Below are 25,651 nucleotides of genomic sequence, written 5' to 3' on the forward strand. Positions count from 1 at the left end.
TGAAATGTACATGGAAGTCCATTTTATACAAATTTTTAAAATTTTACAACACTCTTGTAGGACTTATTGTGTGCCAGACACTGTCCAAAGTGCTTAAAATCAAATCCTCATAACAGTATGAAATGGGCATCCTTCTTATTATTATTGTCATTGTCATTATTCGCATTTTACAGGTGAAGAACTTGAGCTGCAGAAAGATGAAATGCCTTGCCCAAGATGGCAGAGAGGATTTTGAACCCAGGAAAACTAGGCTCACGGTCCTTGAGCACTTGACAGAGATGCTGTTGTCATGGAGACAGCTTGGAGGGTGGAGTGGTCCGATCTCCCAGCCGCTGAGCCCCTCCCTCAGTTTTTCCCTGCACCCCCTCCCTGAGGCTTCCTCAGTGCACCCCCCGCCCAGCAGACACTTTGAAAACCAGAGGTTTGAATCATGCACACGCTGCCTCGATGGGGCTTCCTACAGGCTACTTTCATTTGCACTGTTTCTCAGAGCGCTTTCAGGGGACCCCCATTAACCCAATTCCTCAGCCAGGACCTCTCCTTTGCCTTCTTGCCACAATCTTTGCTGAAGCACATCTCACCCACTTCTGCTGCCACTCTGGCCTCCTTACGTGTCTGGCCACCTCTGGTTTTCCCCTTATCCTACTCCATGTACTATACACTATAACTTCCTCTTCCTAAACCCCCTCAGAATATGGCATATCCTGTTCGTGATGCTGCCCTGGCTCCCTGGTGCCCACCACCTCTTAGGTTGGCATCTGCAGCCCTCTGCGTCTGATTCCACTGATCTTTCTCATGACTGTAAACCAAACGTTCTAGGCAAGTGAGCTAACCATCCCTCCTGGCGCACAAGGTGTTCACTTACCACCTCTAGGTCTTTGCTCCAAACTCCCAGAGCATTTCTTCCATGGGGCGTCCAATTTTCTACCGTCTGTGATTATTACATACTTTTTCTAGGCTGTAAGTTCCTTGAAAATAATAGACATATTCATCTTTTAATTCTCCCCTGAACACAACAGCCACTCACACGGAAAAGTACGAAATAACATTCTCCCCAAAGTCCTGGGAAACAGATCGTTATCATCCCCATTTAACAGAGCGGTAAATTAAGGCTCAGATACGAGTGACTTCCTCATCTCCATAGAAAAAAGAAAAGGGCAGATGGGAGCTGACACATGGACCTGTTGATGGAGGGGAAAAATGCAAAAGTACTTGGAGACAAATTGCTCTCTGGCGGCTTCAGTTAGAATCAGCCTTATTATCTTCATAGAATCAACAACCACAATAGTTTATGACTACGAGTGGTGGTTCAGAGCTGGGGTGCACACCACAGTTACCCAGGGGGAGGTTTTGTAAAAGGTCCACACCAGTCCTTCTGGAGCAGAATCTCTGCAGAAGAGGCTTACCTGTGAGTATTCCAGAAAAAAAAATATTCCCTGAAGACTCTGTTGTGTTCCCCTGTTTAAGAATCACCAATTTGCAAGGTTCCCAAAGGCCCCAGACTTCCAAATTACCCCATTCGATGAGCAAAACTCCATCATTAGAGACTTGCTAAGATACTGCTCTCTACTTAAATGCAAGTTAACATTAAACCTTATCACTCATTCTGTAAGGATTCAAGAAGCACTACTATGTGACAGGCCAGCTGACTCTGTCTGTATCTGTCTTATGGCTCTTCTCATGTGTATATTATCTGATATCTGCTCTCTCTACTGTTAGGTTATTTCTTGCCAAATAGCCCCAGAATTTTTTCATCTTCTCCTCCATCTTAGCAGCTGGCTCCTGTACATAGTGAGTGCTTTTCATTTGTGAAATGTATGAACCCATGAATCATGGGGCTCACACCTCATCAGGAATGAGTTTATGAGCTTCTTTCAAGGAGCAGACTTTGATAGACTCTTAGGCACTGCCAATTTCCAGGTCAGCTGTGCAATGCATGAACAGTCTCCCAGTCTTGGTTTCCTCATCTGTGAAGGGGGCCCAAAAGCACAGCTCTTGTCTCATAGTAGGTGCACAAGACATGTCCACTGTCACCTCTCCTTGTGGGTTAAGCCCCTGACGGTGTATCTGAGCAGTGGGTGGGGAGGTGGAAACAGGGGCATGAAATCCTGTCGTGTAGACAGCCGTCCAACCCGACGTCCGGCCTGCCCACTCCACTCCTGTGTGCATTCCACAGGGGCAGGACTGAGCAGCCTGGACCGTCCTTGGCACACGTGTATGTGACTATAAAACATGCCGTAACCTTGGAATCCAGACATCAAAAGGGAGAGCTTCAGTGCCTGATAAAAATATGTGTTCCTCTCAGCAAACCACTCCAAACGCTGTCTTCTCCATCCCACTGGGAAGCTTGTCACTGCTAATGTGATTCTTATGATGCTTGCTGCTCTGTAGCCTCTTGATCTTTCCTGAGATCTCTCTGCCCTGAGTGTGTAGGAAACAAAATGTCCTGTCTGGTGTCCAGAGCTTAAAATAACAGACACTGGGTTCCTGCTGCCACATTGAAACTTTACTCCAAGGTCTCTCCCCGGCACCCCTGCTCCTGCCCCCTCCCCATGCCCGGAGCAGAAGCCTAGTGTGAGCGTCAGACAAAGAAGGGGAAGGAGGCAAGGGGGCAGGGTTGGGGGGAGGGAGGCCTTCTCAGACCACTGGGGGCACTCTTGAGGATCAAACTGGTTGTTCAGAAAGATCGACTTCTTTTTTTTTTTTAGACATCTTTATTGGAGTATAATTGCTTTACCTTTAGGTGTGTTAGTTTCTGCTTTATAGCAAAGTGAATCAGTTATACATATACATATGTTCCCATATCTCTTCCCTCTTGCATCTCCCTCCCTCCCACCCTCCCTATCCCACCCCTCTAGGTGGTCACAAAGCACCGAGCTGATCTCCCTGTGCTATGCGACTGCTTCTTAAGTTGTGAGACATGTTTTAAGGAAAGATTCTTCCTATCTCTAAAGAAGAGAACCGCATTTCCCAAGCGTCACTGCCTAGGAGCATGTTCGAGGTTGCCCAGTCTGTATTCCGCACTGGTGAAAGGAGGGCGGTGTGTATTTCTGTATGTGCCTTTTTCAGCCTGGGGAATAATAAAATAAGTCCCCCCCCCACCCCCCTGCCATCTGGGTCTATGCACGTTTCCTCTGTTAGAGAGCAAGCTCGCAAAGTCTGCAGAAAATAGAGAGTGTAGTTGGTATTGTCTTGCAAACTCATCAAATCCGCCTCTTACACTCAGTCTTACAGGGGGAAATGCCTTTGTCCTCTTTTGCCAGCAGATGATGGTTCCATGGTTTGACAGAGAAGATATTTTCCTTCTTTAGCTTTTGACAGGTCATTCTGGGAGTGTCTACTGTCCACAATTCCTTCTGGCCCTCTGGAGATTGAGTTGACCTGAGCATATTTTTGGAAATGCCACAGATGATTGTTTTTATTTGGGGACGGCATGGCTTTGTAGTGGTGACATTTTGGGTTTTATTTGTTTTCCTCCCCCTGCCCCAGCTGTTTTTATTTTAATAACATTGGAGAGAAGGTTAAACCTAGTCCATCTCTCAAGTTGGCAGAGCTAGAAATCCAAGTGGGTAGAATGGCAACCTACCGGTCATCTGCCCAGCTGGGTCCATCCCTGATTTTATCCAGCTTCATGAGAGGGGCGAGGTTGACAGTGAGGTTGGTCTCAAGTCGAGTGAGCACTTTGGAGCCGATAACTGTCAGAGGAGCAAGTGATCCCACAAACATACCATTGGAGACCTCGAGCACTCAGTAAATGCTGGGATGTCATCTTGCCAAACAAGAGGCTAGGACATATGCCCATCTTTTACTTTCCATGTCCAACCAAGGAGCATGACTCAGCCAAGACACAGTCAGGCACCTAACACAGCCATGCATGGCCTTGGGGGTGAGCTGGTAATGGCCATTGTTTCTGAGACATCTGAGTCTCCTTGGCTGCACCTGGTGAAATCCAAAACTCATGCTTGATCTCATTACCAGAGATGCTGATTTCATTGGTCTGGGGTACAGTCTGGGCATGGGATTTTGCCAAGCTCTCCAAATGATTTTGAGGTGCCACTGAGGCTGCCCAGAAATATTGCTAATGGAAAAATGTAACTAACCTTTCAAGTATCTTTTTCCCAGACACAGTACTAAGCATGTTCCTGTATTAACCCTTTATTTCTCCCAGTCTTCCTGTGAGATAAGCTTATGTATCTCTAGGTGAAACTGAGGTTTCAAAGCCTTACGTTGTCCAGGTGGAGTTTGGTTCCTAGTCCATTTAACTCCAAAGCTTATTCCTTTTCCAGAGAACCCAGAATACAGCAAAATAAGACACTCGTATAAACTCTCCAGCACTCTACATAAGAGATCAGATCCTTCACTTATTTATCTGTGTGGAGGCTTCCCTGACTTCTATGTATTATAATAGGTGGAAGAAGAATCAGAAACTATTTAATTAGGGACTTTGTGTATTGCAAAGGGAAGGTCACTGCCATGCCCAGTCCCCATGCCATCCTGGCGTGGCCATCCCCTTACGAAAGGATAAGTGCTAAAAATTCCTTCTACTTTTATAAAACGCTCTTCAAACAAGGATCTCAAAGCACAACATAATTAATAAAATCACCCACATCCTGTAGGTGAGTAGCGTTTTATATGTACAAATTTCTCTCTGCCCCCAGGCCCTCCAAGAGAAGGAGAATGTTTCCAATTTTCCAGAGTGAGCAATAGAGTAATTGAAAGGAGCTGTGTCTTGGCCAACTCAAAAGACCTCAAGGCATTTATAGTGTCCCTATGTGAGTAAACATGGTGACCACGAAGTGTGTCGTAATGGCTTGTCAGCCATGCTGTGCTAAATGGTTCAAAGAGGGAGAAGACGGGGCAAGAATAAAACATTCAGTTCTCAACAGTCAGCTGCCCCTGCGATCGATATTCTGATCTGTTTGGTCAACTCTCCAAAGGATCTAGAAGCAGTAAAGTGATGACATTAGCTAGTGATCCAGTTACTTGGGTTAATCAAGGCAGAGAGGACAGACGGGGCCAATTAAGTAGCTGGGCAGCCCAGTGATGGATGAGTCATTATGGGCAAGTGCAAAGATAATGCCATTGGGAAAAGCAATTTAAGTCATTCATGCACTTCCAGGCCAGGAAATCCTTCTAGTCTGTGAGGGGGATCATTTAGGAATCATCAGACTCAGCCTGATGAACTCATCTATTCATTGTGCAACTAACAATCAACAGAAGAGCTGAACACACAAGGGGACAAGCCATATGGAATACATTTTGGTAGCTGGGATGTATATCTGTGCCTTCATTTGAATCACCTTCTTTACTTTTGTTGTTTGTTTTTAATTTTATTGGAGTATAGTTGATTTACAATGTTGTGCTAGTTTCAGGTGTACAGCAAAGTGATTCAGTTATACATATATTCATTCTTTTTAGATTTTGTTCTCATATAGGTTATCACAGAATATTGAGTAGAGTTTCCTGTGCTATACAGTAGGTCCTTGTTGGTTATTTTTCTTATATATAGTGGTGTGTGCATGTTCATCCCAAGCTCCTGACTTATTCTTCTCCCCCACGTTTCCTCTTTGGTAACCATAAGTCTGTTTTCAATATCTGTAAGTCTGTTTCTGTTTTGTAAATAAGTTCATTTGTATCTGAATCACCTTCTTTAAAACAAGTCATACTCTAGCCCCTCTTCTGTTTTCCTTTTTTTTAAATTAATAATTAAATTTTTTAATTAATAAATTAAATTTTTAATTAATAAATTAAATTTTGTTAATTAATAATTGCTTTGCAATGCTGTGTTAGTTTCTTTTTTTAATTTTTAAAAACATTTTATTATAGAAAACAATAAAAACAATAAAATATAAACAAAAATAGCAGTATAATGAACTCTTCTGTATCCATCATCCAGGTTCAACTCATAGTTAATCTTTTTTTTTGTTTGTTTATTTCTGAGATATACATTTTAAAGTAATAACTAGAATTATGACTTATAACATTATACCAGAACATATAAGATTTTTAGAAATTTCATGTAATGTCTGAAACATTTATATTAACATATTTCCATACGAATAACCCAATGAAAGTTTAGTATTAGTTGTTTTGTTTGTTTATTTGTTTTTATACTGCAGGTTCTTGTTAGTCATCAATTTTATACACATCAGTGTATACATGTCAATCCCAATCGCCCAATTCAGCACACCACCATCCCCACCCCACCGCACTTTTCCCCCCTTGGTGTCCATATGTCTGTCTTGTGCCTTGGCTTTCTTCTGAATCAACATCATTCTCAAGCAGGTTTCCTCCATGGTGGCAAGGATGTAACTTGAAGATGACCTTGTTTTTACACTTCTTCCTCAGTAGATCTGAAAGACTGGTAGGCCCCGGTTGTGTTCCATCAATGACCCAATTATCAGGGGGGTGGAGTATTCCAATATGCCAGGCCTGGGTCACACAATACCCCTGTAGCCAAGAGGAAAGGTGGAGCCAACTCTACCTGAACATCATGGTCCCCTGGAGGAAGGATGCTGAGCAGGAGATACCCACTGCTCAACCCTTTGTCAAGGCACGGTCTGGGGCCATGTCTCCAAGAAGAAACTAGAAGACCGTGATGACATGTTTACTGAAATTTTTATCCATTTTCCATCTAAAGAGTTACAAACACACCCAGGAGTGATGTTCAAAATATTGAATAACTGGTAGAGTAAGAGTTGATCAATTTGAATGGATGCCTGACCAATCAGAATGGAGGTCAGCTGTATCAGCAAATTCCTGCTGAATGGCAATGCTGCATCAAATGCAAACATTGGACTGATTTCTCAGGGAATTAAATATCCAATCCTATTCAATCTTCCTTATTGAGCAAACACTCTCTAGCTCTGGCTAGTTTACTCACTTACCTGATTAGAGGCAGAACTGAGTAGACAGATATCTCCAGAACTCTTTCTACTCTTCAGTTCCCTTTGGTCATCTCATAATGTGTGTGACCTTCCCACTGGGATACACACTTAAGACAGAAGATAAGCTTTTGAGCTGAAGTACCAATAACCTTGAAATGGGCACATGTACCTTGCTTGACCTTCTGTTGGGGGCCAACCCTGTCATTTTTTCTGTCTGGAGAAAGCAGAGGGCCCCCTCTTCCCTTTCCTCTATTACTCTATCACCACTGAGTGCCTCACAAAATAGTTCCAGTCTCCAATGGATCTATCTGTCCAAGGATATGCTACCCCTTCAAATTCAGATTGGATGAAGTGTTCTTTGATTAGAGACCTAGATGAAGGGTTACTTAATGGGCCAGCTCAGCTTCGCTAAAAAGCTGCAACCAACAAGTGGTATGGGGTGGAGTGTGTGTGTGTGTGTATGTGTGACTTCTTGTCACACTCTCTTCCCCTGAACTAATGTGTCTATGGTACTTAGAATCCACACACAATAGTTGCCTAGTAAATGATAGTTCTTCTCCTTCTTTCTTGCTAGACACCCTTCCTGCTCCCCTACTGCCCTGCAGCCTAGCCTGGCTTTGGTTGCCGGCAGTACCCAGCAGCACCATTCCCCCGGATCCTGCCTTCTAGACTTAGGGCAGATCCCAGGCATCAGTGCCCACACCTGCTCACCAGGAGATATTTCCCTACCCTACTTTGACCCCCTTCCAACTCTTAATGCAGGACTACAGAAAGACTTAGGAACACTTGCCAAGACAGTCTGACCTTTGCTTCCCTCTTCCAGGTGGGAATTGATGGATTTCATGCCTGTTTCCTTTCAGGGTTGCAGAGAGTACAGCAACTTGCAGAAAACACAAGATACTTCAGACAGAGACTGAGTGAAATGGGATTCATTATCTATGGCAATGAGGAATCTCCCGTTGTTCCCCTGCTCCTTTACATGCCTGCTAAAGTAGCGTGAGTATCCAGCGGACTCCCAGAATAACACCTAAGCTCCAAGGTGATCTGACAGAGATGGTGCTTTTGACACCAGGGGGCTCTTTCAGCATAGGTATTGCTTTGCATTTTGAGCAGGACGCCGAGTTCAGAATTCACTTGTCCAGCTTCTCAGAAGCTACCTGCCTGCCCATCATCAAGGCCTTTTCACAGATCTTGTGGGAAGGGAGCCAGGTACTGTGGCCCATCATTTCCAAGCTCTGTGAATTGGGTGGAGTCACTTACCTCAGGCCTCAGCTGTAAATTGATGAAGATCCTGCACTTCCTCCTCCCCCAAGATCTTTCTCAGGGAGAACCTCAAAAGACCATCTCTCCCAACATTCAAAAGCAACATTACCAGGCTCTGTGCTTTCTCCCATTGCACTCTCACGACCATCCTCAAAAGAAGGCACCCTCATGTGTAGGGAAACTGAGGTTGAGAGCAGTTAAATAGCTTCCCAAAGCCATACCGGTCAAGCAGTAGTAAAACCAAGAGGCAAACCCAAACCTAGGCTTACTCCAAAGCTCTTGCTCTTAACAAAAAATGTTAGCACCACTCCTGTAAGCTTATTTGGGGTGGTTTTCCATCGATTGCAACTCTGAGGTTGAGCATTAGTAAAAACTTCATAAAGAGGAAAAATGACTTTTTCTCAGTATGACACAGATGAATTTATACATGAGCCATCTCCAATCTGCTAGAGAATAATTAACTCTGTTGTTAAAAGGAAGTTAATTAAACTCCTTTCTAATATAAAATGTTTGTGTATCTGATGAAGCACATGGTAGAAAATAATTCTCAACAAATGCTTATCAGATTCTAGACATCCTGACACTCCTTTAACACAACCCCATTGTTGGAAATTTCTGTTTGATTCTCTTAACAGTCGAAGTAGATGGGGCAGAGTATTAGACATAGTATAGAAAAGAAGTTCTGGGGCTATTAGTTGAAAACTCATGATGGATAGGACAGAGTTATATGTTCCTAAAAGATGGATTTTTTGGAGTACACTCTTGTGTCATTTCACCACAGCAAAATAATAAGCAGTTAAAATGCACACATGAGTTGCCTCATGCACCACAACCGTCCACCACTCAGCCCTTTGTTCATGGATCTGGATCAGGAAATCAATGCCTGGAGTAGCCAAGAAGACAGTGTGCTTCAGTAATGTCATAGGATACTGCTCTGTGCTAATGGCAGGAAGGAGTGACAATGGTGATTCCAGGTGGCAGATAACCCAAAACCCTTTACCATGTGATCTTGGATGACAGGAAAGAAAACCCACATTTACTCAGAGTTGTTGGGGAAACGGTATGTTCTGACTCCACACGTAGCCCATGCCTATCTAATATTTTATGATTAGCTCAAATGAAGACACCAAAAGTAAACTTGTTTCATTTTAGAGAGTGTCAACACCAGAGGGTGGCGGTAGGGAGTGTGCGGGATACTTCTGACTTTGATGATGGAAGCTGGAATTAGAACCTCAACAGGCTGGGAACATGAGTCCATCCAATGAGAAGAGTCCATGAAGAATAAAAACAAATGCATTTCAACACAAGAATTCAAGTGCAAGATGACAGAATGAAAGAGGGAGTTCCCCTCCTCCTTTATACGCCAGGAATCCTGACTAGACAAAGCTAATGTGAAAAAGGAGAATTAAACTGAGAGGGAGTTTCCTGGAAAAGTTATGTTCTAAGGTATAATGAGATGTTTGGAATGAAAAAGAAATTTGACTCTGCCTCTTCCTAGCTGGGGGATCTAGGACAAGTTAACCAACCTTCTGAAGCCCCACTTTTCTCATATTGAAAATGGGATAGAATAGGACCTATTTCCTAAGATCATTTGAAGATTAAACAAGATGAAGTCTATCAGCATTTGGCATGTCGTGTCTTACATAGGAGCTACTCAGTGTTGGCTGTTATTATTAATAGTATTAATAATGTATATAAAGCACTTCATATAGTAATTGAGTAAGCACTATTTCTTCAGTGGAAAGTTGAAGGCAGAGAACCTCTTGAAACGGAGTTAATTGGCTAAGCCAGTGTATGAGCACTTGTTTCATTTGCTCATTTAAAAACTTTTGATTTTTATCAAAGAGCTGTGATTTCTCCACATTTCCACCTACCACAGAATGGAGACATTATCTCTAGCCAGGTATCCTTTTGGATAAAGTCCTGTTGCAATTCTACCACTGGAATCTTCTATGGAGTTTAGTATAATGTGATTTCACCCATAAAACATTCACTTAAATAATCAAGAATATATTGTATTTACTATTTGGTACAGGGTTGACATTTTCCATCCTCAGGCCTCATCATACACTTGGAGGATGGTGCTGCAGAAAATGCAGTGATGCTGCGTGCAATGCAATGCTAATGTTGTATTATTATTATTCTTATTCACATAGTTTAGTTTCTTTCAGCCTATGACATCTCTAATTTGCTTTGTGGAATACAAACCCAGAGGCAATCATATACATTAGCTGAAGGAGGCTAGGTTTAGTAGTGTAAGTTTTAAACTTAGAACTGCTCCGGGGAGGCCTCAGGTTAGCCTAATGAATCAACAGTCATATATTTTGCTCTACATTCTTTGGCAAAACTTACTTCCTCTGGTACAAAGAGAAGAGTGCAGACAGTGAAAATGGTCTTTGGGGAGTCCCCAAAACCGGCCCGATCATGGGTCAGGTGGTTTGTACTCTAGCAATAAAAGCACTTGACTTGTTTCTCAGACAATTACGAGCTCTCATCCTGTGCAGTTCCGTGGGCAGCCTTCCATAGGGTGATCAAGAAAAAGAAAGAATGGCTGTTTTCAAGCTTCCTCAGTTAGAAAGCTCCATCTCCTTGTAAACTTCCCAATCCAAATCAAAGGCTGAATCTTGCCATGGCCAAGCCAGGGGGCCAGAGAGGCTGCGTGTTTGGTAGTTCTTGCAATCTCCATCGCTTTCTTTGATAACCTGCGTTCTGCACGAGGAAACCAAAAGGCAGACAGCTAAACGGGAGGAGAATGAAAGACCCCTGCGTCGCGGATTCTTCCTGAGTTATGACTCAAGGTTTCTGTGGTGCTGTCAGCTTCCAGCCTAAAATAAGACACCAGCAACCTCTTAATGCTAAGAACAGATCTGAGACGTTTACCCCACTTGAGGGCAAAGCATCTTAGTGATTAAGGGTTCCTGCGGGGGGCGACGGAGCACAAAGGGGAAAAGGCTCACTTGGGTGCACATGCCTGTGTCTAACATTGGATCTCAGAGCAAGAAGTTTACAGACTTTGAGAGCTGGGTATTCTAGAATCGTTACTGAGATTAGCTCTGAAATAAAAAGAGGCTAGAAGCAGTTAAGGGGAAGGAATCATAGCTTAAAAAGGTTTTACTCAGTATCAAAGAGCTTTGTAATTCTATGACCTACAGCCTCCAGGCTGCTTCTACCGACCAGCCTCTGTGTGCGTGCATTCCTCTCCCTCCCTCCTTCACCATCCCCCCTTAATCCAGCCAATGGGTTTATTATCCCTGAACATACACGTAACAAATGAGGAGACCCTTGCTATTTCCTATCTTTGGCTTGATGGAAAATAAAATCTTTGTCTCTGGAGAGATAACATGGCTTGGGGTTGGCTCCTGCAGACCCTCTGATCCTGATCCTGAAATTATAGTCACGAAGTAGAGGCTTCTTAAAATTTCCACACTGCATTATCAGTATTAAGTTTTTAAAGCATATAGGTTTGCATCTAACATGTTCTTTCTTCAGGTAATCGCATTGAGTAATGGTTTTTATTCCTTAAGAACCCTGCAGACAAAAGATTTTACATATGTGCAGACTTGTTAAACCAGGGTCACGTGCACCAGCATTTTCTGCTCAATGTCGAAGACTCTGTACACGTGGCTGTCTAATGAGTGTGCCATACCCCGCAATATACACACTCAGTTATGGGTACCATCAAGTGACTGGCTGCCACATTTCCTTATCGGTTGTATCTGAGAGAAGTTTCATTACTTCAGTCATCTTCTACTTACTTTTTAAAAGTAGGGACTTCCCTGTTGGTCCAGTGGGTAAGACTCTGTGCTCCCAATGCAGGGGACCGGGGTTCAGCCCTGGTCGGGGAATTATTGGGGTGGCCAAAAAATTCGTTTGGGTTTCTCCGTTATATCTTACGGAAAAACCCTAAAGAATTTTTTGGCCAACCCAATAGATCCCGCATGCCACAACTAAGAAGCCTGCATGCTGCAACTAAAGATCCCACAAGCTGCAACTAAGACCCAGTGCAGCCAAAATAAATATAAATTAAAAAAAAAAAAAGTCGATTAGCCACATTCCTTTTTTTTTTTCTTTTTTTTTTTTGCAGTGTAATTTTGTCATCTCTCAGTTAATCTCCTTTTTAACATTTCCCTTAGGGCTTTTGCAAGGCATCTATTAAAGAGAAAAATCGGCGTGGTGGTCGTTGGATTTCCAGCTACTCCCCTTGCAGAAGCCCGGGCTCGGTTCTGTGTTTCAGCAGCACATACCCGGGAGATGTTAGACGCAGTAAGTACTCCACAGCCCAGCAGAAGCGACAGGATGGGGTCCTCGGATTCCGAGCACGTTCTTTTACTGAGCTCGCTTGGGTTTCCCTGGGTTTCTCTTGGATGGTTTAAGAAAACAACACTAATAACACTCACTCCTTAAAAAAAAAAAAAAAAAAAGGGGGTATCCTAACAATGTCCAACAATGTGATCAACTCAGCAGATAGAAAAGAAAATCAGCTCAGTGAAGACTTGAGTCAAGTCGGTGTTTTGGTTTCATAGCAAAGACCCACTGAGTAGCCAGACATCCTGCTCTTTGCTTGTTCTTAAATGCGGACGCTGATCTCACGTGCTATTTCAGCAGTAACTGCCTGCAACCTGGCACTGCTCATAGCCACCACGTCCATCATAAGAAAATATGACCCAAATAAGCCACATGTTGGGAAACCAACAACAAAGACAGATCTATCATATAAGCTCATCCTACGTGAGGTGTAAAGGATTTCAAAACCACATTTCATTGCCCTTGGATTTCGATCTCTGTGTGAATGAGTAATATCAGAGAACCAAGCCAGGTCAGTCAGCTTAGGGTTGATGAAACCGTCTCATAAAATCAATGCAGTTTAGCAAACACTATCAGGTGTCTGCTCTATGCAAAACCCTGGGGCAAAAAGTCTAAGAGAACATACTATAAATAAGCACTTCATAATAATATCAGACAGAATAAATTCATCTCGAAAAAGAAATATAGACAACTGCATGAGGGTGCAGTGGGTTATTATATATGGAGCTATTTGAACAAAACAAGAGACGACAAGGTCAAGGGCAACAGAAACAAAAGAAATGGGTCTAGGAATAGATGTTATGCATGCATGAAGCTGCCAAGACTTGGCAAATATTGGATGCAGGGCACATATGGGGCGAGGGAATCAAGAATAATCCGAGGTCTCTAGCCCTCTAGCAAATAAAGAACGGCAAAACTAAGCACATATATGAGATAAGGTATATGGCAAGGAACAGCATAACATCAACAGGACTGAGGGAATAAAATGAGCTCACTTCTAGACATGTTGGGATTACAAGTCTATGGGCCATCTGTGAAAAAGCAAACTATTATATATAGGATGGATAAACATCAAGGTCCTACTGTATAGCACAGGGAACTATATTCAATATCCTGTGACAAACCATAATGGAAAAGAATATGAAAAAGAATGTGTGTGTGTGTGTGTGTGTGTGTGTGTGTGTGTGTGTGTGTGTGTGTGTAACTGAGTCATTTATACTTCGATAAAATTTAAAGAAAATAAAATCCAATTCTGGAGCTTAGGAGAGTATGCAAGGCTGGAGCTGCTGTAATCTGAGGAACTAAGGGATCATTAAAGTCAATGGTAGAAGATATAATTGTCCAAATATAAGTGAACGGGCCAAGAGCAGACTCCCTCTACAACCCTGGTTGGATATAGGAATCACAGACGGGGAAATGGGCTTAGATGGAGCTAGATCAATTGGAAAAGTCATGAGCTAGTGTAGTGTTCAACACAGTAAACACGAAAAAGCTTCAAGGAGGGGCAGGATCAAATGTCCCTGTGATTCTTTAGATTCCACGTGTAAGCGATACCATATGATATTTGTCTTTCTTGTCTGACTTACTTCACTCAGTATGACAATCTCTAGGTCCATCCATGTCACTGAAGATGGCATTATTTTGTTCTTTTTTATGGCTAAGTAATATTCTATTGATGAACCTATTTACAAAACAGAAATAGAGTCACAGATGTAGAAAACAAACTTATGGTTACCAAGGGGAAAAGTGGGGGGAGGGATAAATTGGGAGATTGGGATTGACATATACACACTACTATATATAAAATATATAACTAATAAGAACCTACTGTATAGGACAGGGAACTTTACTCAATACTCTGTAACGACCTATATGAGAATAGAATCTAAAAAAGAGTGGATATATGTACATGTATAACTGATTCACTTTGCTGTACACCTGAAACAAACATAACATTATAAATCAACTATACTCCGATAAAAATTAATTTTTAAATATGTCTCTACAAAACAGCAGAACATCCAAGTGGGGTGAGAGATGAGAAGAAACCATTGGCTTAGCAGTTAGTTAGTAGGATCTTGCTGATGCTCAGAACAGAGAGTTTTAGGGGAATGCAGGGAACAGAAATAAGAATACAAAGAATTAAAAAATGAAAGGGATACTTTGAGCTCGAATTACACACACACACAGACACACACACACACACACACATGGGTCCATATCTTTCTGCGTCACCATTATATTCTAGGACTTAAACCAATGTACAGAACATAGTAGGTACACAATAACAATTTATTAGATAACACGTTAATAACTGAGCTAACTCTAGATTTTGAGATGATGGGAGAACTTTGCTGTTTTTGTTCCATATATTGTCCAGACTCTCTAAAATGAGTATATTTTAGAGAATATTAATTTTAACAAATTGTTTCTTCTAAATGTAATGAGTGGGTGGTAAGAAATGGTAGGCAAGTCTTTTGAGAAGCGTGTAAAGGCAAGAAAAATAGGTTTAGAAAAAGCCCTTGAAAGTGGGGGAAGACTTGAGCATGTTTACACATCAAGGGAAAAGGGAGTGAAGAGAGGAGCACTGCAGACATGGGGAGAAGAGGATGTGCCCAGAAGCAAGTTCCAGAGATGGCAGGAGGGGATGGACAGCTTGGGTCGATCTGCATCTTTTTTCTGATCCAAATGGCATGGAGGCACTCATGAATACCCGGTTCAATAGATATCAGACCTTGTGATTGTTTTCATGAGTTAATTCCTGCGGAATACTTGGTTTGGAAGGAGCACGGAAACCTCATCTAGACAAATGCCTCTAAACTTTTGAGATCATCAAATCAATACAAAATTTTGAGCAAGTTTCTTACTATAAGAGAAGTGAAAAATGACCCCTTGAACAGTCAGGGCATTAAGGTAGCAACTGAACATAAATGACGGTCGCAGAAAATATACAATATTAGAGAAGTCTATTCAGTGACCATGTTTGGAACAAGACAAGAAGGAGGCCACTTTACAAACACAAAATGACTTAAAAGGTCCCTCTTCTAATATGAGTGGCAGCTGCTCCTTTACCAAGACCAGCTCTAGCCTTGCTATAATCCTCCCACCTTCTAGATAAGAAGTCTACATATAAACAACACTGAGCTGCTCCAGCTTCTCGACAGCATCCAAGCCAGAACTGGTCCCTGCTTCCTTAGAATCATCTCGTGCACAAGTCCAGATGTGATACGTAGCCCTTCCCAACTCCCTGTTACGAAGATGGTTCTTCTGGAGTGCATATTCCCTGCTACAGCAAGCTGAATAAACCCGACTTTGTTTGAGTACTGGTGTGTTTCAGGTAGTTGATTAGTGGGCCTCAACATAAATCCATTTAGAAATAATACATGCATTACCCATATATTATGTATATTTTATAACAGACACAAAAAAAGAAGTTAAAAAGGTTGAGATACCACCTCACACCTGTCAGAATGGCTATCATCAAAAAGAACACAAATTACAAATGTTGGCAAGGATGTGGAGAAAAGGGAACCCTCGTACACTGTGGGTGGGAATGTATATTGATGCAGCCACTGTGGAAAACAGTATGGAGGTTTCTCAAAAAACTAAAAATAGAACTGCCCTATGATCCAGCAATTCCATCCCTGGGTATATATATGAAAAAAACAAAAACACTAATTCAAAAAGATACATGCATCCCAATGTTCATAGCAGTGTTACTTACAATAGCCAAGATATGGAAGCAACTTAAGTGTCCATCAATAGATGAATGGGTGAAGAAGACGTGGTACGTATTTGCAATGGAATATAACTCAACCATAAAAAAGAATGAAATTTTGCCATTTGCAGCAACATGGATGGACTTGGAGGGCATTATGCTAAGTAAAATAAGTCAGACAGAGAAAGACAAGTACTGTATGACATTGCTTATGTGTGGAATATAAAAAATACAACAAACCAGTGAATATAATAAAAAAGAAGCAGACACAGACATAGAGAGCAAACTACTTGTTACCAGTGGGGAGAGTGGGAGGGGTAACATAAGGGTTGGGGAGCAAGAGGCACAAACTATTGGGTATAAGATAGGCTCAAGGATGTACTGTACACAACACAAGGAATATAGCTGATACTTTGTAATAACTGTAAATGGAAAGTAACCTTTAAAATTGTACAAAAAAATAAAAAACATTTTTTTAAAAAAAGGTTGAGATTAAAATGAATCAAAATTCTATGTTTTCCTCCCACATCCTTCATGAATTGTGGTACTTCTCCCCCAGGTGTGTGGGCCCTTCACTTTCAAAGCCACAGAGCTACTCCATCCCCCACCTTCAGGAAAAGCAACAGAAACTATCCCAGATTGATGCCACTTAAAATGTAAAGCCTGATACTTTTTCCTAGGGCTTATATTTGGTATAAAAATTAAGAAAATAAATTGAAGTAAAAAGAAAAATTTAATCACCCATAATCCTACCACCCAGAAATAAACTATTCTTAACATCTTGGTAGGGATCTTAACTAATGTCAGTTTGGAAGATTTCCCAACAGAGAAAATCCCTAAGCCCCATGAGTCATTCATTCTGATGGTAACGATTCTCACTTTACCTTTTTCAAAACATTGGACTCTAATATCGTTTCCCTTTTCTTTTGACTGGTTGAGAAAAACAGGCCCAAAAGGTTAAAAAGGCATGCCCAATTCAGTAGGATTAGTGACAGACTGGAAGGAAAAACTTACGTTTTCTATATTCTGGATCTCCGTTGTTTCATTTGTAAAACTGGGGATACATTTACCTGCCTGGATTGAGAGAATTGAAACAGATGAGTTCTTGATCTCTTGTGGTTTTAAATTCTATTATTCTATGGAGCATAGAGATGAGTATTTAAAAGTTGGGGGTGGGAGGAGGGGGGCAGCGGAAGAATGGGAGAGAGAGGAGGATCCTAATTAGCTCCCATAATGTTCCATTTTCTTCCTGGCCAGGTTGGTTTGCTGTGTCATGAAGAATTAATGCAAACTTAATCTGCAAAGTTTTCTTTTTCTTCCACAAGTTTATATATGTCATTAAACTTTAAAATAAATCCTTCAAGGGTAAGCATGGATCAGATGATTTTATTCCTCTCCTCACACCCCCAAAATAAACTAAAGATTCGTAATGTGGAGTTAGACTATTAAAGAGTATGAAAATAAAATGCATTAGCCTCTAACATTCCTCTAGGGCTGGCTTTTGAACCACAACTTAATGATTTGGATCTTTCTCCTTTTCTTTAAAATCGAATAAGCTGGGAAAAGAAGAGTGTGGTTCTCTGTGAGACCCCCAGAGAGCAAGGCCACTTGGGGGTTTAAAAAGAACTGATGGAAGGAATCTCTTTGCAGGTTTTGGAAGCCCTGGATGAGATGGGTGACCTCCTGCATGTGAAATATTCGCGGAACAGGAAGTCAGCACGCCCCGAACTCTACGACGAGACGAGCTTTGAACTTGAGGATTGAGTTTCCTGGACCTGAATGGAGCCTAAAGACTTTGCCAGAAAGACCTCCCTCCTTTCCTCCAAAGAAATATAAATAGATTTCTTCTCCTTTCTAAGGACAGTTTTGGTTTCCAAACCAATCTCATTGAGCCAAGGGAGACACGATTGTTGTGCTTTTAACGTCTCTACAGAGACAAAACTATGGTTCCAGAGTTTAATTTTCTCTTCCCCCAAGTATCCTGCTGCAAATACACACATGCACTTCTCAGAATATTTTTAATAGCAAAGAGCCTGTATTTTAGTTGCTACCATGCAGCCTCTTTGGTCCAGACCCTTTCAGGAGTTCCAACCAAACAAGAGGGTTTTGACTTTTTAGTTCAGTAGATCTCATTATGTGTTTGCTAATTTCATCTGCAGATGGGGGCAAGGGTGGTGGGCAGTAGCTGGACTCCTTGTTACCCATGAAACACCAGCTAGAACTCATCCGTATCACGGGGAGTTCCAGGCAGGAGGGTAAAGAAATGTTGCCTCTACCATTTGCCACATTTGGACTTTTTCCGAGGACAAGTGTCAAAAGCCATAGTTAATGTTTCAAGGGAGAGTGCAGGCCTGGCCAGCAGCGACCAAACATCTTTAAAGGAAATTTTCCTTTTCCGCTTGCTGGTTTCCTGCAGTTTTACAGCTGAGTTTTGAGGTTTGGAAAATTCAAGACTTTTGTTTCATCAGGAAGAGGGCAGAAAGCAAGCAAGCCAATGGTAGACCTAGACTAAAACTGTAAAGTTATAACAACTTGAATGTTGTTGGTGCCACACAGACTGAATGTTTAGCATCGCTTTTACTACTTTAACAACTGAGTGGTCATTTTCCTATTAAATTTGGAGTACATGGGGAAATTCAAGTTCCTTTAGAGTTGCCTCTCAAGACTACACTTGAAGAACATATTCAAAATGTTCAAAAATGTTCAAAATGTTCAAATGTTCAAAAATGACATTTAAAAGTAAATGCTATTCCACTTTTCAATTCTGACCCCCTTCCCCATTCAGGCCTATTAAATACTACTGTCATCTGGCATAAGCACTCCAATTTGGTGCTAAGTGGGCTTGCACACTATTGGGCAACTAACTGGAATTTACTTGAGTTGTCTCTGTCTCTCTTTATCTCTCTGTCTGTCTCTCTATGTCTGCCTGTCTGTCTCTCTCTCTCCAAATGTGAACACAAACTTCTCTGCAAAAGTAGCCCTTTGCTAATTGGATCTACTTGGTATGGAAGAAACCAGGGGAAAACCTTATCTTTATCAAGCTTCCAGATGGTGCCCAGATTGGGAAACACTAAAAAGCAGTGGTGACCTTTTAGCAAAGCTTCTGTAATAGTTCGAATGAGTTACAGAACATTCCACTCCATCAAATGACACTATAAACAAATCACTTCAAGAGAGGTTTGACTTTGCATGACACAGATGGACCAAGGCTTTCATGCTGTGAGCTGGGATAGAAACTCCACCCACAGCTCCCGTGTTGGATGGAGAAGCGTGGAGATTGGTTCAAGATGGTGTAGTAGAAGGACGTGCACTCACTCCCTCTTGTGAGAGTACTGGAATCACAACTAACTGCTGAACAATCATCAACAGGAAGACACTGGAACTCACCAAAAAAGATACCTCACATCCAAAGAAAAAGGAGAAGCTGCAATAAGATGGTACGTGGGGAGCAATCACAATAAAATCCCATAACTGCTGGGTGGGTGACTCACAAACTGGAGAACATGTATACCACAGAAGTCAACCCACTGGAGTGAAGGTTCTGAGCCCCATTTCAGGCTTCCCAACCTGGGGGTCCGGCAACAGGAAGAGGAACTCCCAGAGAATCAGACTTTGAAGGATAGTGGGATTTGATTGCAGGACTTTGACAGGACTGGAGGAAACAGAGACTCCACTCCTGCAGGACACACACAAAGTAGTGTGTGCATCGGGACCCAGGGGAAGGAGCAGTGACCGCATAGGAGACTGAACCAGACCTACCTGCTAGTGTTGGAAGTCTCCTGCAGAAGTGGTGGGGGGGGTGGCTGTGGCTCACTGTGGGGACAAGGACATTGGCAGCAGAAGTTCTAGGAAGTACTCCTTGGCATAAGCCCTCCCAGAGTCCACCATTAGCCCCACCAAAGAACCTGTAGCCTCCAGTGTTGGGTCACCTCAGGCCAAACAACCAACAGGGACGGAACTCAGTCCCACCCATCAGCAGGGAAGTGGATTAAAGTTTTACTGAGCTCTAAACCCAGAGCAACACCCAGCTCTACCCACCACCAGTCCCTCCCATAAGGAAGTTTGCACAAGCCTCTTAGATAGCCTCATCTACCAGAGGGCAGACAGCAGAAGCAAAAAAACTACAATTCTGCAGGCTGTGGAACGAAAACTACATTCACAGAAAGATAGACAAAATGAAAAGGCAGAGGGCTATGTACCACATGAAGGAACAAGATAAACCCCCAGAAAAACAACTAAATGAAGTGGAGATAGGCAACCTTCCAGAAAAAGAAGTGAGAATAATGATAGTGAAGATGATCCAGAACCTCAGAAAGAGAATGAAGGCAAAGATCAAGAAGAAGCAAGAAATGTTTAACAAAGACCTAGAAGTATGAAAGAAAAAACACCTAGAAGAATTAAAGAACAAACAAACAGAAATGCACAATACAATAATTGAAATGAAAAATACACTAGAAGGAATCAATAGCAGAATAACTGAGGCAGAAGAACAGATAAGTGACCTGGAAGACAGAATGGTGGAATTAACTGCCACAGAACAGAATAAAGAAAAAAGAATGAAAAGAAATGATGACTGCCTAAGAGACCTCTGGGACAACATTAAATGCACCAACATTTGCATTATAGGGGTTCCAGAAGGAGAAGAGAGAGAGAAAGAAACCAAGAAAATATTTGAAGAGATTATAGTTGAAACTTCGCTAACATGGGAAAGGAAATAACCACCAAAGTCCAGGAAGTGCAGAGTCCCAGGCAGGATAAACCCAAGGAAAAACACGCCAAGGCACATAGTAATCAATTTGACAAAAAATAAAGACAAAGAAAAAGTATTAAAAGCAACAAGGGGAAAATGACAAGTAACATACAAGGGAACTCCCATAAGGTTAACAGCAGAAACTCTACAAGCCAGAAGGGAGTGGCACAATATATTTAAAGAGATAAAAGGGAAGAAGCTACATCCAAGATTACTCTACCCAGCAAGGATCTCATTCAAAAGGTTTACAGACAAGCAAAAGCTAAGAGAATTCAGCACCACCAAACCAGCTCTACAACAAAAGCTAAAGGAACTTCTCTAAGTGGAAAACACAAGAGAAGAAAAGGGCCTACAAAAACATACCCAAAACAGTAAAGAACATGGTAATCGGAAGATACATATCGATAATTACCTTAAATGTGAATGGATTAAATGCTCCAACCAAAGACATAGACTTACTGAATGGATACAAAAACAAGACCCATATATATGCTGTCTGCAAGAGACCAACTTCAGACCTAGGGACACATACAGACTGAAAGTGAGGGGATGGAAAAAGATATTCCATGCAAATGGAAATCAAAAGAAAGCTGGAGGAGCAATACTCATATCAGATAAAAAAAACTTTAAAATAAAGAATGTTCCAAGAGACAAGGAAGGACACTACATAATGATCAAGGGATCAATCCAAGAAGATGATAAAACAATTATAAATATATATGCACTCAACATAGGAGCACCTCAATACATAAGGCAACTGCTAACAGCTATAAAAGAGGAAATCAACAGTAACATAATAATAGTGGGGGACTTTAACACCTTACTTACACCAATGGACAAATCATCCAGACAGAAAATTAATAAGGAAGCTCAAGTTTCAAATGACACAATAGGCAAGATAGACTTAATTGATATTTATAGGACATTCCATCTGAAAACAGCAGATTACACTTTCTTCTCAAGTGCACACGGAACATTCTCCAGGATACATCACACCATGGGTCACAAATCAAGCCTCAGTAAATTTAAGAAAATTGAAATCATATCAAGCATGTTTTCCAACCACAATGCTATGAGATTAGAAATCAATTACAGGAGAAAAAATGTAAAAAGCACAAACACATGGAGGCTAAACAATATGTTACTAAATAACCAAGAGATCACTGAAGAAATCAAAGAGGAAATCAAAAAATCCTAGAGACAAATGAAAATGAAGACATGATGATCCAAAACCTATGGGATGCAGCAAAAGCAATTCTAAGAGCAAAGTTTATAGCAATACAATCTTACCTCAAAAAATAAGAAAAATCTCAAATAAACAATCTAACCTTACACCTAGAGGAACTAGAGAAAGAAGAACAAACAAAACCCAAAGTTAGTAGAAGGAAAGAAATCATAAATATCAGAGCAGAAATAAATGAAATAGAAACAAAGAAAACAATTGCAAAGATCAATAAAACTAAAAGCTTGTTCCTTGAGAAGATAAACAAAATTGATAAACCTTTAGCCAGACTCATCAAGAAAAAGAGGGAGAGGACTCAAATCAATAAAATTAGAAATGAAAATGGAGAAGTTACAACAGACACCACAGAAATACAGAAATACAAAGCATCATAAGAGACTACTACAAGCAATTCTGTGCCAATAAAATGGACAACCTGGAAGAAATGGACAAATTCTTAGAAAGGTTTAACCTTCCAAGACTGAACCAGGAAGAAATAGAAAATATGAACAGACCAATCACAGTAATGAATTGAAACTGTGATTTAAAATCTTCCAACAAACAAAAGCCCAGGACCTGATGGCTTCACAGGTGAATTCTATCAAACATATAGAGATGAGCTAACACCCATCCTTCTCAAACTCTTCCATAAAATTACACAGGAAGGAACACTCCCAAACTTGGAAGTCCTACGAGGCCACGATCACCCTGATACCAAAACCAGACAAAGATACTACAGAAAAAGAAAATTACAGACCAATATCACAGATGAATATAGATGCAAAAATCCTCAAAAAATATTAGCAAACAGAAGCCAACAACACATTAAAAGGATCATGCACCATGATCAAGTGGGATTTATCCCAGGGATGCAAGGATTCTTCAATATATGCAAATCAATCAATGTGATACACCATATTAACAAATTGAAGAATAAAAACCATATGATCATCTCAATAGGTGCAGAGAAAGCTTTTGTCAAAATTCAACACCCATTTATGATAAAAACTCTTCAGAAAGTGGGTATAGAGGGAAGCTACCTCAACATAATAAAGGCCATATATGACAAACCCACAGCAAACATCATTCTCAATGGTGAAAAACTGGAACCATTTCCTCTAAGAACAGGAACAAGACAAGGATGTCCACTCTTGCCACTATTATTCAACCTAGTGTTGGAAGTCATAGCCACAGCAATCAGAGAAGAAAAAGAATAAAAGGAATACAAATTGGAAAAGAAGAAGTAAAACTATCACTGTTTGCAGATAACATGATACTATACATAGAGAATCCTAAAGATGCCACCAGAAAACTACTAGAAGTAAGCAAGGAATTTGGTAAAGTTGCAGGATACAAAATTAATGCGCAGAAATCTCTTGCATTCTTACGCACTAATGATGAAAAATGTGAAAGAGAAATTAAGGAAACACTCCCATTTACCACTGCAACAAAAAGAACAAAATACCTAGAAATAAACCTATGTAAGGAGACAAAAGACCTGTATGCAGAAAGCTATAAGACACTGATGAAAGAAATTAAAGATGACATAAACAGATGGAGAGATATACCATGTACTTGGACTGGAAGAAACAATATTGTGAAAATGACTATACTCCCCAAAGCAATCTACAGATTCAATGCAATCCCTATCAAATTACCAATGGCATTTTTTACAGAACTAGAACAAAAAATCTTAAAATTTGTATGGAGACACAAAAGACCCCGAATAGCCAAGGCAGTCTTGAGCGAAAAAAACGGAGCTGGAGGAATCAGACTCCCTGACTTCAGACTATACTATAAAGCTACAGTAATCAAGACAATATGGAACTGGCACAAAAACAGAAATATAGATCACTGGAACAAGATAGAAAGCCCAGAGATAAACCCATGCACCTATGGTCAACTAATCTATGACAAAGGAGGCAAGGATATACAATGGAGAAAAGACAGTCTCTTCAATAAGTGGTGCTGGGAAAACTGGGCAGCTACGTGTAAAAGAATGAAATTAGAACACTCCCTAATACCATACACAAAAAATAAACTCAAAATGGATTAAAGACCTAAATATAAGACCAGACACTATAAAACTCTTAGAGGAAAACATAGGAAGAACACTCTTTGACATAAATCACAGCAAGATCTTTTTTGACCCACCTCCTAGAGTAATGGAAATAAAAACAAAAATAAACCAATGGGACCTAGTGAAAATTAAAAGCTTTTGCACAGCAAAGGAAACCATAAACAAGACGAAAAGACAATGCTCAGAATGGGAGAAAATATTTGCAAACGAATCAACGGACAAGGGATTAATCTCCAAAATATATAAACAGCTCAGGCAGCTCAATATTAAAAAAACAACCCAGTCAAAAAGTGGGCAGAAGACCTAAATAGACATTTCACTAAAGAAGATATACAGATGGCCAAGAGGCACATGAAAAGCTGCTCAACATCACTAATTATTAGAGAAAGGCAATTCAAAACTACAATGAGGTATCACCTCACACGGGTTAGAATAGGCATCATCGAAAAACCTACAAACCACAAATGCTGGAGAGGGTGTGGAGAAAAGGGAAACCTCTTGCACTATTGGTGGGAATGTAAATTAATACAGCCAGTATGGAGAACAGTATGGAGGTTCCTTTAAAAACTAAAAATAAAATTACCATATGACCCAGCAATCCCACTACTGGGCATATGCCCAGAGAAAACCATAATTCAAAAAGACACATACACCCCAATGTTCATTGCAGCACTATTTACAATAGCCAGGTCATGGAAGCAACCTAAATGCCCATCGACAGATGAATGGCTAAAGAAGATGTGGAACATACATACAATGGAGTATTAGCCATAAAAAGGAAAGAAATTGGGTCATTTGTAGATACGTGGATGGAATTAGAGACTGTCATACAGAGTGAAGTAAATCAGAAAGAGAAAAACAAATATCATATATTAACGCATATACGTGGAATCTAGGAAAATGGTACAGATGAACCGGTTTGCAAGGCAGAAATAGAGACACAGATGTAGAGAACAAATGTATGGACACCAAGGGGGGAAAGCGGGGGGCAGGGAGATGGTGGTGGTGGTGGGATGAATTGAGAGATTAGGATTGACATATATACACTAATATGTATAAAATAGATAACTAATAAGAACCTGCTGTATAAAAAATAAATTAATTAAATTAAATTTTAAAAAAAGAAAAATATAGAGCAAATTTTACACTCCTATACTATTCATTTCAAGCTGAAATAATAAGACCAAGGAGTTCAATAAAAGTATTTCTAAAACAACACAGATATAGCTGAGCTAAAGTTTAAAATAATACTAACTATAAAATAATAATCACAATAGATAGCACATATTGCATGTTTACCATGTATAATGTACTATGCTAGAATCTTTAGATAAATTAACTTCTTTAATCTTCAAAATAATTCTGTAATTTTGTTTTATTTTTATCCCCACAGTAGAGATGAGGGCACTGAGGTCTCCTCTGAGAT

At 40.7% G+C, this 25,651-nt stretch overlaps 1 protein-coding gene across 6 annotated transcripts in view; it reads left to right on the top strand.

The window, feature by feature from the left end:
• SPTLC3 (serine palmitoyltransferase long chain base subunit 3) overlaps nucleotides 1–18,813 on the top strand; it is a 127,764-nt gene extending 108,951 nt beyond the window's left edge. The window contains exons 11-13 of one of the 6 annotated variants that reach the window (XM_082359070.1): nucleotides 7,748–7,883; nucleotides 12,284–12,413; nucleotides 17,824–18,813. In XM_082359070.1, coding sequence (XP_082215196.1) covers nucleotides 7,748–7,883; nucleotides 12,284–12,413; nucleotides 17,824–17,937 — 380 coding nt within the window. In that variant the 3' untranslated portion in view covers nucleotides 17,938–18,813. The other 5 variants (XM_082359069.1, XM_082359071.1, XM_082359074.1 and 2 more) reach the window with 5 other exon arrangements.
• Nucleotides 18,814–25,651: the final 6,838 nt, after the last annotated feature.

This window comes from Balaenoptera borealis (genome assembly GCF_965194805.1).
Source record: "Balaenoptera borealis genome assembly, chromosome: 16".
Lineage (NCBI taxonomy): Eukaryota > Metazoa > Chordata > Mammalia > Artiodactyla > Balaenopteridae > Balaenoptera > Balaenoptera borealis.